The sequence below is a fragment of the Ixodes scapularis genome, unplaced genomic scaffold (assembly GCF_016920785.2).
Source record: "Ixodes scapularis isolate PalLabHiFi unplaced genomic scaffold, ASM1692078v2 PGA_scaffold4__175_contigs__length_147842914, whole genome shotgun sequence".
Classification (NCBI taxonomy): Eukaryota; Metazoa; Arthropoda; class Arachnida; order Ixodida; family Ixodidae; genus Ixodes; species Ixodes scapularis.
Genome location: NW_024609879.1, coordinates 113850803 through 113866803, shown reverse-complemented (window position 1 = coordinate 113866803; position 16001 = coordinate 113850803). Strand labels below are relative to the sequence as shown.

General features: G+C 42.4%; 1 protein-coding gene across 3 annotated transcripts in view; it reads left to right on the top strand.

Annotated features, from left to right (window-relative positions):
- Positions 1–364: 364 nt before the first annotated feature.
- Positions 365–16001, top strand: part of LOC120848880 (TNF receptor-associated factor 5-like) — a 40389-nt gene continuing 24752 nt past the window's right edge. For 2 of the 3 annotated variants that reach the window (XM_040220935.2, XM_040220934.2), the window contains exons 1-4: positions 365–755; positions 2790–3015; positions 5728–5823; positions 6691–6759. In XM_040220935.2, the coding sequence (XP_040076869.1) occupies positions 628–755; positions 2790–3015; positions 5728–5823; positions 6691–6759 (519 nt within the window). In that variant the 5' untranslated portion in view covers positions 365–627. The remainder of the gene's footprint in view (positions 756–2789; positions 3016–5727; positions 5824–6690; positions 6760–16001) is intronic. The other variant, XM_040220936.2, reaches the window with a different exon arrangement.

Sequence of the window (16001 nt, the reverse complement as noted above, 5' to 3'; positions counted from 1 at the left end):
GAGGCGTTTGATTGGCGCAGAGGCGGACCGATAGGGGCAGGTAAGGGTGGAGGCGGGTTCGTCGAGGTCTGTATAAAGCCCCTTCATGTTTCAAAAGTAGCGCAATGTTCGTCGATGCACGAGGCACGTGCCACGTGCAGCCCTTGGGAAGATCATGGCGGCACAGCGCAGCACTGAGCTAGATTTCAGACGCCATGAATTTCCCAGAAGTGGCGCGCGGCACGTGCCTCGAGCATTTCTACAACAATGAATGACGCCACTTTTCCCAGTATAGAGGGGCTTTAGGTCTGTAAAGAGGGGACGTCACGGGCGAAGCGTTGCACACATTTGTTTTGTTGACCTAATCACTGCCGTGTCTCCAAAACTAAATAATTCTACATCTTTTTCCTAAAAAAATACTGGTGTATGACGAGCTCAGGGAAAGGGTTACCGCCCCCCTTCCCTTAAATCTGCCCCTGGTCACAACCCGTTGACAAACAGAAACACACACAAAACGAAACATTAGAAGTCACGCTCCCTTTCAAATGCTCTTTTTGTGATTTTTGTTCTTGTTCATTCGTCGGGCGACGCTAGCTCCAACTGATATGATTATCGCGTTGCCACGGGCGACTGTGCTGTGCTGCGAGAATGCCGCGGTTATCAAAACGGAAAACCGGGATACGTCTGCGAACCGAAGAAGCCCGTCGGACTTCGTTGCTTTCGGCGCGGATCGCAAACATCAACATCAGGATGGCGGACGGGACGCCGCAGCCCGAGTAAGCTGCTGTCTGTTTTGTACTTTGAGCTTTTAATTCCCAGCCTGTAGATGATTAACAACGCACCCACTGTGGCGGTTGCTTTATGTGTTGGCAGAGTCAGCTGAAGTTTGAGCCAAACTTGTGGTCTTTCTTCTGTACATTCGTTGGAATGTGGTGTACGCTACCCGTTGGTGGCGGAATTTATGGCGGTAGTGGTTGGTGAAACGTGTGCCAATTATCTTTGACTGATGTATAGAAGTTTGCCAATTATGTGGCGGTTGAAACAAAGGCTTTATAAAAAACACTTACATAACCCGTAAGGTGAAACACTGCGACAGCTGAGACGTGATGTCGGAGACGCTGTTTCGGACCAGCTGGACAGAATGCATGGTAAAGGTGGGAGCTCGCACCATAAAATCCGCATAGGCGTTTCGTATTAAACCGAGGAACACACCGGACGAAAATTACATACCGTTTTGGAACCAAAAAGGGTGTATTAAGTAGAGAATTTCAGCTGTCTGCGTAAAAGGAGAGCGTATTTTGGCACGTCACTTCGGTACAAATAGTCACACGTGCTAAACGAAAAGCGCCGAATAAACATGGACAAGGATGTAGACAATACGAAGTGCTTAATGTTTTGGCTAATTCTGGGTCACATGGAAACCTATCCCAGTTCACTGCCAGATTGCCCGGCAGGGACAGTTTTACTGACCATGCATATTATTAAGGCGAAAGACTTGTATGTCCCATTACGCGAAAAGGCGTCGGCGTTGTGCCCGAAAGATGGCCATAAAATACGTCAACAAGCACGCGCTGCTCAGGGTCAAAGCGGACGCGCCTCTGAAATAAAATACAAAGAAAACCATAACAACGCAGATGACTCGTCACGGAAGCCGTGAAGCCGGCGGTGGCACCGCGCCTGCGAAGTAGGAGAGCGTGATGTCACCGCTGGAGCGCCGTGCGCGATAGGTGCGCTTCGGACTTCATCTGTGCTTGATGTGTGCTTCGTGCAATGGACTGTGAGGCGACCGCACGGGACTATAATGCTTTCGCATTCCTACGCGTAAGCAGTCTTACAGTGTCCTCCTGTAATTTCTTGCCTATCTTGCATGACCATGCACGTTATCTTGCTTGCTATCTGGTTATCAGCGGCCCGTGGAATGTTTTTGGCGGGGAGCCGAAAATGGCCGGCGTCCATGTGGAACACGGTCGACGGCTCGAAACCGCGTGGTGTTCCACTAACGGCTGTCGCCGTAAATAGCTGTAATATCGCTGCTAAAAAGTGAAAATCGCTTTGGCACTAGCATTTTGCTGCCAAAACTTATTTGGCCCAAGTTGGGCACACAGGATTGGCAAACTTGGTCTAAGTTCTGCATTGATCTAGTGTGCCGCCCAGGATTGTAAATACCATCCTAAATAATTTTGATGTTAAATGGAAAGTTGTAGATTGCCTTGCAAAACAGCATACTTAGTTGGTTAAAAATGGTACGTTTTGAGCTCTGATTTTGTATTTGCCTAAAACAAACAGAAAATAAATTGAAAAAGCGCCTCTTCTAACTACGACTCGCGAGCACGTGGCTTACTTTTTGGGCTGTAGAAAAGCACAGAAATTGTGTCCTGCTGCAATCCCTTCAATCCGGCCTTTTCAGGGCGATCTATGGCTTTCCATTGATGAGACGGCCATTGGAAATATTCGGAGAGTTAAATAACTGAGCCTAATAATGATTAAACTAGGCTCACTCCAAAAGTACTCGCCCCTTCGTAAGATGATCGGTATCAAAATACGGCTGGTATCCTTCGCGGAAGGTGGTTTTTTTTGTAACCTTCGCGTATGTTGAGACACTCGGTGTATATAGAATTTCACGTTTTTAACGCCAGCTGAATCTACGTGTTTACTAATTACCATAATGCAAGACTACCAAATGCCACTTCTTGCCGTCATGTTCTGTCCACCTTCGCTGCTTTTTTACGGCCAAAACAGCCACGGTGTGCTACCTAGTATATTGAGAAATATGTAGTCCTCAATACAACATTCGGCGTTTTTTTTTATAGGTTCAACACCACTTACCATGAAGTGAAGGGATTCACCGAGCTAAGCGTGGATTTCCTGAGATTTACATGCCAGGTGCCGGACCGAGCAAGGTGTAAACATTGCGACTGCATTCCGAAAAGAATATATAACCTTATGTGTCCTCGTCATGGCCTCTGTTCGGACTGCAGAAGAGATTGCGAAGGATATTATTGCGATGAATGTCGTCTACACACAATACCTGAACAAGTAAGCAGATTTGATTGTTGTTCTAGAGCTAGAGGAGAAGAGCGAGTTTACGAAGATGACTAACAACTTTTTATTTCTACATAAGAACCGTTGTGTAGCTTTATTCACTTTTACCAAAATTGTTTTCCTCTGAAGGCATTCCAAGAATCCTTACTCCCCGTCCTAATTTTCATGAAGTAACGTAATTTTTAAAATTAAAACTAATAAGACAGGTGAGCAAATTATTTGGGGTTTGTGTGAAAAAAATGAACCATAAGTTTCTTTCTGAGCAGATATGGCAAAATATAGAAAACTTTAACGCATCGCAACTTCAAACGTTGTCTAGCTGTCCTTTTAGTAGCTGTTTTCCCATTATTTTTGGTGGCGTTTGCCGGTTAAGGTAGCCGCTAAATCCTAAGGTTCAACGATATCATGTTATTCATTTATATTCTGCAAAATGCCTTATTATAAAATAAACCTGATATACGAAACGAGGCAAATAACATAAAATGTTGTTGTCATTAATTCTCCTTCCCTACTATTAATGGTACGATTATTTTCTATCTGAAATACAAGTAAAGAGTAAATTCAGCCCCATGCTCGAGGTGGCGTTAGTGAGGCGTCGGAAAGATGCAGTGTAACTTCGCTCTTCCTACAGGCATGCATCAGCGTGAGAAGCGGTCGGTTTTACTGACTGCAAGCAATCTTACCAAATGCAGAAGCAAGCGATCGTGATCAATTGTTTAGAGTAAACAATGCAAAGGGTACGCAACGCCTGGGGACGATAGTTACTTAACAACAGTGAACCGAGGGCTCTGGTAGATTACAAGCAGAAATATTTGAATATGATAAATACAAGATAATAAATAAAATGCCACAGACAACATTCTAGCCTTTATCCACCACAAAGAACTCTTCCTGTAAAAGTAATATTTTAAATTACGTTTTCTTCCGCGAGCTTTTAGGGAGCGGAACATGTTGCACTTAAAATAAATTTGCTTGAATATCTATTCAGATTAACCAATTGGGAAAATCGTGTTCTTGTCTGCATTGTTTGACGTATTGCTCTGTTATTTTGAAATGTCTTACTTTTAACAACCGTTGGTTTTATTCAAACTGTCTTTGCTTACACTAGACGTAAGTATTCGCTCACTTTTTTCTTGTCATCTTTTTTTAAAGAGCAACTCCCGTCCATACTTTCGATTTTGGGATTATGACTGTTTTTAGCGCAGTCAGCGTCCCTGAATTGCAAGGTGTAATTTTTTTTTTCTCGTTATTGTGCGTAGTTTTAAAGATATCGACGCTTCAAAGTTTTGTATGGGGCGCGGCCAACAAAACCGAAACTAGCCGCTCGAGGCCCCGGCAACACTGCAAATCAGCCGCTATGTGAACGTGACGTCAGGATCGTTCTCGTTCAACGAGTACGCAGGCTGAGCGGCACCTACCTCTGTTGCGCTAGCCGTCTAAAGATAGGAAGTAAGCTGATTTTGTTTTAATTCTGTATGCGTGGTAGTTATCCAGCATATGTAGCAAGAGTTAGTGCGTATACCCAAAAGCTAGCGACTTGAAAAGCCGTGAACTCGTACGGTGCCGTACTCGGCCGCCGCTGCCGTGTGTGCGCTATGCCGTACTCGTCGCTTGTATACCCAAAAGCTAGCGGCCGGAAAACGAGGGAACTCGTTCGCTGCCGTACTCGGCGGCTGTCGCCGTGTGTGCGGTCTTCCGTACTCGTCGCTAGGCCTAAATTGTCATCGGGGCTCCGTGGATGGAGCGGCGTTGCTCTACGCCGCGCTGCCAGTGACGTACAGTACTGGGGGCCCTCTCGCTTTCGTGCTTCGGGTCAGTCCCAGACACGAAGCTTTGAGGCTCTCCAGCGCGGGCCGCGGCGCCCGAACACACGTGTGCTGTGCTGTACACGTCTGTTTTTTCGTTCTTTTTACCTCGGACGCCTAAAAGCGGAAGTCCACACTCCACTCGTCGAATAGCGTTCACCCACACCTTCTTCAATTTCCGGTCCGTTGAAAGCTTGTGAAAAAGCACCTCCTGGTTGCGCAGCGGGTTGTTTGAGCAGCCCACAGCGCTACAAGTTGCACTCGGCATCTTTCGAGGAACAGCTATAGGCAGTATCGGGGAGTTGCTCGCTAAAACGAGTCTTGAAGTCCTCACAAGCAAATAAACAAAAGGCTATACCGAAGCTACACGGGCTACGCATAAAAGCAACGGCTAAACACGCCAATCACAACCCGAAGTAGCGGTGGTAGCGGCTCAAAGAAGCGCACTCCGTGCAACGCCCGGACCGGAGGAAAAAAAAAAGAGAACGATACTGACATCACGGCCCAATGTTGCTTTAGCGATCGGCAACCCGCTGACTGCCCGCTAAGGAGCAGCGGCTCGCGGCGGGGCGCATTTTTATTATCGGCGTTAGTTGAGAATGCGGCGTCCCACGGGCGTAATATTTTGGCTGGGGTCGTATTTTGTGTCACTACAGCGATACCAGTAATTTATTTAATTTTGAGTTTTGGCCGGAGTTTCCCTTTAAGTGTGATCTATTTGGCAGGTGTGTCATATTGAAGGTATAATTTGGTTAACGGGCATTTTAATCGATATATAAGTGGGCATTTTGATTTGCGGCAATAATTAAAATAGTAGACGTTTCTCCCTGGCTCTTTTCACTGCTGAGAAAGTCCTGGGTTGAGACTAATAGTATTAATGAACCAATAAAATTATTTTCAGCTTGGCGCTCTCCGCTCAGATTACAACCTTGATGGTACACTTCTGGTTGTGCAATGTGACGTGTGCGATAAGGAAGTTCTCCTTGGACAGCTTGAGGTAGGAAAATACCAAAAACGGTCCGTTGTAAATCTATGGCGCGTCAATAAAAAAAAAAAAAAAAAGAAAAGATCTAAAGGAACTCAGGTGCCCGATTGGCGGTTGGCGTCAGTATTGTCCAATACTTAAAGATTACGCCACATTTGAAAAAAACAACAACAAAATGCTCAAATTTTATGAGTTATTCTACTCTTGCGAACTTCTCGCAGGTGGCTGGATATAGAGTTGCCACTTTCTAAACTGTTACACTGTGAACAAAAACAAAGCAATAAGTTCTTTAAAAATTGTTTGCCAATATAAGGTGTCAATTGCGTTTGGAAAGTTGGTTTGTGGTGCTTATCAAAGCGATACAACGCAATGATCCTCGCTTACATATAAAAGGATGCGTTTCTCCTAGTGCAAACTCCCTCCTCGCCCCTTGCTGGATGCCACAAGCTAGTTTCCAAGGTTAGGGACCAGGGACAGCTCTCGTTGTGAAGTACAGTCACGTTTCATCACATAGACTTTGTGCATTTTTGCAATATTCGGCTACATATACTCAAACGATACATTGGCGTGAGCAGTTGCTGTAGATCAGCTGGATCATTCATGTGCCTTGTTTATAACGTTACAATGCATTTTAAAAGAAATTAATCAACCGTATGGCCGAATCCGAAACATACCAAACAGCTATTAAAGTTTTCTAACAAGAAATATGAAAAGAGCAGTGGTATAGCATGGTGCCCCCCTAATTACTCACCCGCCCTTCGGTCAGTCTTCATACAAAGCTGAGTATAATCATGAACCACGACAATGACCTCGCAATATAATCTAGCATCTGAATAACACTGTTGGCAACGCATGCATTTGATATCTCGAATCTTTTAGGACCACCTGTGGGAGCACACTAATCAAGGTGACATGGAGTGTTCAAAAGTTCAAGAAACGACAAATCAGGTAAGCGGTAATTTGAGATATGTTGACATATTAAAGGTGAAATAAACTAATCAAGGAGGGTTCTTGGCACTGGTTTAACGTACTGCCGCTCGGACTACAACGGTTTGAAATCTTGATTTCTACGACCGCAGCTATAAAAGTTCAGGAAACTAGATTTGTGGAAAGACATGCCCAGACCCCGGACGCGGAGCACGGTTTGGACATAGCGCGTTTGAATTTTTAATATGTAGTGCGCCACAACTATGTCTTAGTTTGAAAACTACAATCGATAAGGAATTGGATCTATCAAAGGGATTTGATAATAAATACTGAAGATGAGGAAAAACCAACCAGCATTCTACATTTGTAGAACCATTTAACGAGAGTATTGAAGCTTATATCTTAAACAACACATCTTCAAAATAAAGCAATACTAGAAACTGGAGCAGAAGGACTGAACAGTTACACAATAAAATCTGGAAAACAACGTACAAAACAAAAAACAAAAATATCGCTTTTTGTTTTTCGAAGTGACTTGTCTTTAAGCTCCTCGTCTTTCCGAAAAGTGAATGTGCGTAATGCTTATAGTGTACACACGCAGGGATCAAGAAAATAAAAAATGCTAAAAAAGTTTAACGAGTACAATAAGTGGCATTACACCTGTGAGCAATCGCAACCCCACCACGTTCTTTGTGCAATACCTATGTTCACTTTCCTCCTTTTGCGTATTAAAATTAGTGTTAATACACTTAGCGCGGAGGTCGATATCTTCGATAGTAAAAGCTCATTTAAAGATGTCCAAAACACTCAGTTTAATTAATGTCAGTAGTTTTGTTTTGTGCTTGTGTTATTTTGTTGCTTTAGTATGTTTTAAGATAGTATCTGTGTGTACCGGCACTTCGGCTTCGACTGTTCCTGCACACAAGAAAGAAAGAATGATACGTGATATTTTAATTGGGGTGACGCTATAAGCGTGGAGTGTCATTTCACTATTAATATATTACTTGAGTTTTGTAATTTGGTATTAAAATGTTGTGATACATTCCGACGCGTTGCGAAACGTTTCTTGAGGAAACAATAAAAATTAGTCGGGTGACGCTTTCTTCGTGTCCAGGGAACAGCGTATACCGACATCTCTCTTATGAAACAAGCTAATCGCATATTTTGGGCTGTTTTCTACGTTTTTAATTTGTATTACCGCAGTAGGTTCCTTGATGCCCAGTTCTTCATCCATCCTTCAGATCTGAAATCTCTATGCGTACAAGTCTAGTATTCGGGACGTCAATACAAAAAAAACTTGGAATTCTAGATTAGTCTTGCACACGTTTCTAGTAATTCTGTTGCACCTGTACACACGAAAGTTTGGATAAGAAGGGAACAATTCAGCATCTGATATGTCGGGATTCAGCCATGTTTCAGTAAGAACAACGAAGTCGGCGTTACATGTTTGAATCAAGGAATTCACATAATCTCTCTTTGGAATAAGTCTTCTAATGTTAGTAAAGAAAATATAATTAATAGAAGATAATGAATTGATAATATGGGGTTTCGCAGTTTGATTGTGAGTGGGCCAACGGGAAAAACACCGGCATTGCTACGTGCATCTTTCAGTAGCCGAGCCAATAGCGTCATTGAATACAAAACACTTGCCATCTATAAACAGTTTATCGTGACGCAGCTGAAAAGGCGTTCCCTTTGGTCTGGCAAAATCAAAAGACGACAGCGTGCAAGCCTTGCGGGAAGTGGAAAATCTTCGCTAATTACAACGCGTGAGCCCTTAAGCTTGTGCGCAGAACCAAGAATGCCCTCTTCTTCTTCGGACGATGAAAACTTGACAATGATGGGATGACTTTTCTGCGGATAGAATGCTTCTAAACGGGGAGCTCTTTTAATTCCGGAAGGTACGAATTTGATACCAAGTTTCTCGCCTACTTATCGTCGCGATCAGTCGGCTAATTAACAAAGACATGTTTCTCTTAACTTCTTAATAAACCACTGCTGCCAAAGCGGTGACGCGCCCGAGCGAGCGTTTGGTTCCTTATCATTCGCCTTTTTCCCTGCTAGCGTTGTGCCTGTTGAACCAGCGGTACATTTAACGTAGTGCTGAGTTTCTGAACGGTGCCAAGCAAGTTTGAACCCTATGTTTACATTCAATAAAAAAATAGCTAAAACGTTTATTTAATCATGCGACTTATCGTGGCGATCAGCCCACTATTTTATATCTCTGGCCGTCCAACACCCTCGCACGCACCACGTTAGTGTATCCTTCCGGATTTTTAAAAACAAATCTAATTCCTAAAAATAAAAACAAAAACACTCTTAGCTCCAGGGCAGTGAACAGGAGGCGCTTCAGTCGGCTGCTAGTCAGCGCGGCTGGTGGCCAAAAAGGGCAACTTTGGGAAGGCAAAGTCACCTAGCAGTTGGACACGAGCGCTGCCTCGCAGTTCGGAACAGCGCTCGGAGGTTCACGCTCAAGATCGGGTCCAATGATCGATGCCGTGGGTCGTCTCACAGTTGCGAAAATTCGCATTAACAAATCATCACTTGTGGGTATAATATAATGAAAACATGTCCTATCTCATCCTTTTTATTGTGCGCACCGCTAAAATATTATGATTTCGCTACATACCAGCACCAAACCCACTGCAAAAAGTTTAAAGGGTTGTGAAACTAAAGGCTATCCTAAGAATAACTGTACCGACGATGTTTTCCTGATGTTGTTAGTAGTCCGGAGGGCATTTTTGTTATGTACGAAAGACTTTATTAACTAATAATAATAATAATAATAATAATAATAGTGATGCCGGTGATGATGACGATGACTACGACGATGATGATAATAATAATAATGATGATGATCTTTCTTCAAATTGCCACGAAACAAATACAGTTGTCTTTAGTATATAGTCAACCTGTATGAGCAAGCACAGGGGACGAACACAGAGAAGTGTGCAAGGACAAGGGGAGCTTCCAACTGTTCTTGCCCTTGTCCACTCTTTCGTGTTCGTTATCTGTGTTTGTGTACACAAGTTTACTTCCTACCATGAACCAACTAGCCCAATAACAAGACTTGCTAAAATGGTCTTTTGATTGGAGCACTTCCATAAAAACACCCAAAAAGAGAGAAATACATACTGGATTACATTGTAGACGCGCTGATACAAATATAGTGCAAGACGCAAATAAAAACACAAAATAGGTACTCAATATCGAATTAATGTACAGGCGGCTGAACTCCAGGCTGATCCTCGGATGTCTAGATACTAAGTGGCGACACTGTTGTAAAGATTCTGAATCCGAGAAAGGAATAAAATGTTGCAAAGTGAGCGAAAAAAAAAAATGCCGAGTAGTCCCGAAGTTGACATAAAAATTAACTTTACAGAGATATGAGCTGAGTCAATATCGCTATTTGCAACCTTATGTAAAAGAAGAAAGTCACGCGCCTCCCTCCTTCTTGACAAAAGTGAAAGATATTTTCCTTGCAGATTTCATAGTTAAAAACAAAAATATCGCATTCTAAGGGAATGTCGTAAGCCATACGAATAATGTTTTTCTGAACTCGTTCGATATTCATGGCTTATGTTTTTGATAAAAAAATTCTCATCACGGTCGCTATATCAAATCGCGACCATACTAAAAAGTTGAAAATATTTGAGCTAAAAGGGTCCCTGAAATTTAAAGAACTCGTGAAAAAAGTCCCAATACTCTTAGTTAAATATATAAAATAGCGCAAAAAAAACAAAAAAAAACGGGACAAGTAAACAAAACAAGTGATAACTTTCAACTAGTTTTACTCAGGAAAAGCGAACCGTATATAAACACGCCACACGCGAAGCGGCAACACATAAAAGTTACCACTTATAGTATCCCATCATTCAAAAACTGAAATTCATTCCCATGGAGCACAACTGACATGTCGCTGACACATGCCGTCCCACTTTTATTATTATTATTATTATTATTAAGACGACGACGACGACGATGATTATTATGAACGCCTTCAAAAGTTCGCGAGCGACAGTCTCACGGCTTCTCCTCAGAATCCTTATCTGCTGAAGTCGTGGAACACAGCCGCACGTGTTGCAATGTAGGTAAATGCGAGCCGTATTTAATTTTTACTGATAGTGCCTGCTCCCGTGCTCGGTTATTGACGCACCGCCCCGTCTGGCCAATGTAGACTTTACTCCAACCCAGTGGGATATCGTAGACCACGCCCACTGTACAGTTCACGTAAGGGGTGACGCGTTTTTATCATATGTCCTTTTTGCTTTTCATCAGAAATGCGGGAGCACAATTCAGCCAACTTCGTTTTTGGGGCAGAAAACACAACGAGCGCATCGTACTTGTTTTGTTGTTTACCACTTTCTTTAGATTGTGGGCAAGGTTATGGACGTACGGGATAACTTCTGGTCTTTTTGTTTTTTGCATCGTTGGGATCTTTCTTTTAAACCCCTTCATTTTTATAGGGCAGTTTCCGCGACAGAAACCAAGACCGAACACGGGAAGCCAGCCAATTTCAGTCTAGAAATCTGGTATTTAAAACTAGCATCCGCCTGGTGTTCGCAGGACTTCAGCAGTGAAGACTTCAGGCACGAAGTCGCACTAGCCCTCCTAACCTTCTTCGAATGAGTTCACCAAAAGGAAGTAACTCTTTGCGTGCGCGAGGTCGATACACCCGACACACACGTCGCTCGGTGATGGCGATGTTAATATCTAAAAACTGCAACTGATTGTGGTTTCGGAGCTCATGAGTAAAACGCAAACCTTTCCCATGTTGTTCGAAAGACGACAGAACGCTTTGTACTGTAACAAAGTGCATCACAGAGGTGCTAGTTCTTAAAAGTAGAAGAAATCTTCCCCGCATCTAAAATCCCCAAGAACATTGTCAGCACCGAAGACTAAATTCAATTTACGATAAACAGAGGACAGAAAAATGTTACAAAGCACAGGAGGGACACATGACCTAATACAAATGCCCTTGCGCTGGATAAACAGCTTGTCATCGAACGACATAAATGTGCTACCTAGATAAAATTCCCGTAATGCCATGAAGCTGTCCAGAAGAATACCAAACGCATTCTGGAAAGCCACCACATTGCCTTTTTCGATACAGGCAATAACAGAACGGCACATTTCTTCATGCGGCACTAAATAAAACAAATTTCCTATCCATCAATAGAGAAAGCGCACCCACAGAGCTGTTAATTCTTAATTCTTCAATCACTTCCAATATTCTCATCGCGCTGCCCACAATAAATGATACATGATTTTCAAATGTTAAGGCACTAGCTATGCACACGCCAAGACCTTTCACAAGAGAGACTCACTGCACAAGCACTCCATCAAGATTATATGTGTTGTCAACACGAGTACGACGTCGGCAGAACGAAAACACTTTTTTGTTTTTGTTTTTGTAGGGTTCGGCAGCAGCTGATTCTCTTTTCTCCATAGAAGAGTACGTGACACGTCGGTTTGTAATACACTGCCGTTTTCTGACGACTGGATTTTTTTAAACGACAGAACGTCATCGAAAAAAAAAACAGCATGCCAGAATATTAATTACATACGACTATATCATAAATAAAAATTAAAAATAAAACCAGGCACATACCCGATTTTTGAGGAACGCCAGGCGTTGAAGTAAGGCTGAGGGAGAAACTGTCTTCAACATGAACTGTGTTCTTGCGAAGTAACAAATAGCCATTAAACCAATTACATAACTCGGGACAAACACCATGTAGGAAAGGTTGAAGTTTGGGCTAGTTAGTGTGACATTTTTAAAAAGGGTAAAACAGCGGAAACGACGATGGACAAGATGCAGAGGGACACATACACAGCGCTGTGTATATGTCCTTCTGCTTCTCGAGCCTCGTTGTTTGCGCTGTTTTAACATTTTAACCAGTAGGAATAACTTGAGCAACAATAATTTGTGACAGACTTTGTCAAGCGCTTTGGCCATGTAAAAAAATCTTGCATAAACTTGCCCCTTATTCGTGAAAAATGCAAGGTTACTACTTGAGCGTCTCAAAAGCGTATTACAATTTAGCTTTAGTTTCAAGTTATTTTTTATGACAGAAAAGGTCATGAGAGCAGTATATCTGAGCACCAGAGATAAATTAATGCGGTAACCCTAGAACAAGGAGTTTAATTCCGAGGGTTACTATAAGTCTAAAACCAAATCGCTTGCATTCTGGCTTTAGAGATAAAAAAAAAAAGTAAAGATAATTTTGCAAGAAAGAAAATTATGTATACCAACAAATGTGTACAAAAATACGCGGAACTTGATGCATGACTCTAAAATGATTCTTCAAGGAAGTAAGTGTGATTTTCTAGTCATCCCTGTGGGAAACATGTTTCAAAAAGTCCAATTTGAAATTGAATCTGTACATAGTTTTTTATTCTTTTCTAGGAGCACTATGAAAATAGCGGTGAAGACCCAGTTGCCTGCTCTCTTTGCCACTTGCTTGTGCAACGTGACAAATTTTGGAAACATGCTCTCTTTTCATGCACAGAACGTGAAATTTACTGCAAGCTTTGCAACTCTTCATTTCACTGCTCGACGGAAGAGTTAGGAAACAAAACTTGTTAATTATTGAATTCACATATTATTCTTTGTGGTACTGTGTTTGAAATCTGTTGCGTTAAAATAGAAAAAAGGCGAGGTTACATAAACTACGAAATTGGATGAGTGCATTTAGACACGTTTTTTTTTTTTTTTTAGATGCGGAGCATCTCTTGCTCGGGTCTACGTCCCGCGGCGTCGTAGTCCGCACTCACACTACGCATGCGCAACTCTCCTCCTTCCCTCTCTCCAGCAGCTGCGCGTTACTCTCTCCGCTCTCTCTCTCTACCAGCTGCGTGCACTTCGTGTGCGTTCACTTCTACTCACACCGCGCGCGCATGCGCAACTCTCCTCCTCTAGTCTCCTCTCCTTCAAGTGTGAATTAAGCAGCGGTAGCGCGCGTTCAAGGGGAGGAAGTGGCCGAGTAGGCTAACGCGTCTCAGCTCGGAGCGTGGAGCGAAAGCTTGCGCTGGGAACCTCCTGGGTTCGATCCCCCCCGCCCGTTTCGATCTGGATGAGTTTCGTACCGGCACGCGTTTGTGTGATCACTACTGCGTGATGCACGTTAAAAAATTACACCATCTTTCCGAGGGGACCATTGAGCGATGCGGCCATCGCGGATTTTCGCACAACGTTCACGCGATGTGTGGTAACCAACGCAAGTTAACAACGTAATAACACGCAAGTTAACAACGTTACTAACACCATTAATAACAATCCGAGGTGCTCCGCATCACCCCAAGGTTCCCCTCGGGAAGATGGTGCAATTTTTTATTGTAACAAGCGTTTGTCTTCAATTTTTACCCAAATGTTTTTTGTATGGTTATATCACCTTACAACAAGAATTGATGTGTTATTCAAACCGGGTTTGTAGAACGTCAAGAAGCAGCAGTACGTAAAGTTGGTAATATGCAACTTTTACGTAATTTTAGAATTCATGCAATAACTTCGAGCCGTCGTCAGGAAATAATTATATGAAAATAATGCAATTATTAAAAATACACTTTAGTATCCCTGCTTTATTGCGCCGCTTTAGAATACAAAGTGATACTTTTGTAATGGCAATGTTTGCGTTTTCGACACAAATACTCAAAACAATTTTAACAGCTGGCAATTATAAAAGAAAGTTAACTCTTGGCATTGAAAAATGCCCTCCGATGTTAAGAACGGTACTTTTCAACATGAAAGGGGCTGTAGCCTCTTCCATACCGATCCAGTTTTTCGAAGTCAAACTCAATCCTTGGATCGCAAGTTGCCTTTAACCTGAACAGTGGCCTCTAGTCACCCAATTGCTTAAATACCGGAATGACCTGAGACTTCGCACGGGTTGCGGAACAAATATTACACTGAAGCAGTTCTATTATATGTCAATTAAAGGTTTTGCATAAAAAAAACACGGAACAAAATGTTGGGAACACATAGTAATGACAAGTAATCATGTAAATGCCTTTATAAAAAGAGAAGTCGCATAGCCTTAGGACCTATCGGTGCCATTTTCAAGGTACCGGCTGCCCTCTGACGCATGACTACCGCACAGAACCTAAAAAATTGAAGTTTTTTTTTGTGCGATGAACGGCTTGTTTGTGAACCTGTTGATGTCCTGGCGGGTTTATTTTATTTTGATACCGAAAGTTTCTGCGAATACCTTAAATATTCACATAAAATTTACCAAATAATGTTTTAATTTGTGAAAATATACATGTGGCTCCAATTAGAAATTTGATGAGCGTCACTAAAAAACCAAAAGTCCGTAAATTTAAGAAAGACTTGAACGACGCGGAAGGTCGAGGGTGCGCTAAAGTTCCCCTTCGTGCAACAGCCTTAAGGCTGACGATGCGAAAACACTTTAGGAAGACGATTATCTACGTTTTTGCATCGCCAGCCTTCCGCACGCTACACGAGTGGTAACTCTTGGGCACGCCCGTGCTGGCCACGTGCTTCAAGTGTTCCTAAAATTAACTTATTTAGAGGCTTTTGATGACGCGCAGCAAGTTTGTAATGAAAACCATGTTTATTTTCACTAATTATATAGTAATAAGTAAATTTTAGGTAATTATAATGCTAATGAGTGTGTTTTTGTTTGCAATCCAGGACGTTCGCCGCAACTGTATGTTCGTGACAAGTTTTTTTTTCTCAACCATCCTATTTTTTAGAGATTTCTGAAAGCATTCTCAAAAACACCTAGTATTTTTTTTTTCTGATAGTCAGCAAAAGGACTGAGATTTTAATTATCTGTTTCCAGTTTGTAACCCACTCTGGATTTTTTATAAATACTCTTTACCAATGCGTGCACAAGTGTATGATTTTTCCCAGACACCCATGTCTCAGTGTCCGAAGATAAAAAGGGAGTGTTCGGACTGCGGTGTTAACGTTCTCAACGAATACCTACAACATCATCTAGACACGGAGTGCCAGAAGCGAGTGGTTCTTTGCGGCGCCTGCAACAGTATGATGCGTTACGATGAATGTGGCGTAAGTTGTTTTTAAGGCGTGGAAATAGATGGAGCACTTGTTTGTCTCACTCTCACGTTGTTGTTTTAAAACGACATGTTTTAAATAACGCTAAATAATAAAAAAAAAACTATGTAATTCAAAATTGCACAAAAAAAAAAGCGCCCGAAGCCCCGCTTGCCAAACAAGAGTAACGTACTCATTTCTGCAATGTGGTCCATATCTCAACGGAGCGTTGTCGGCACCTCCA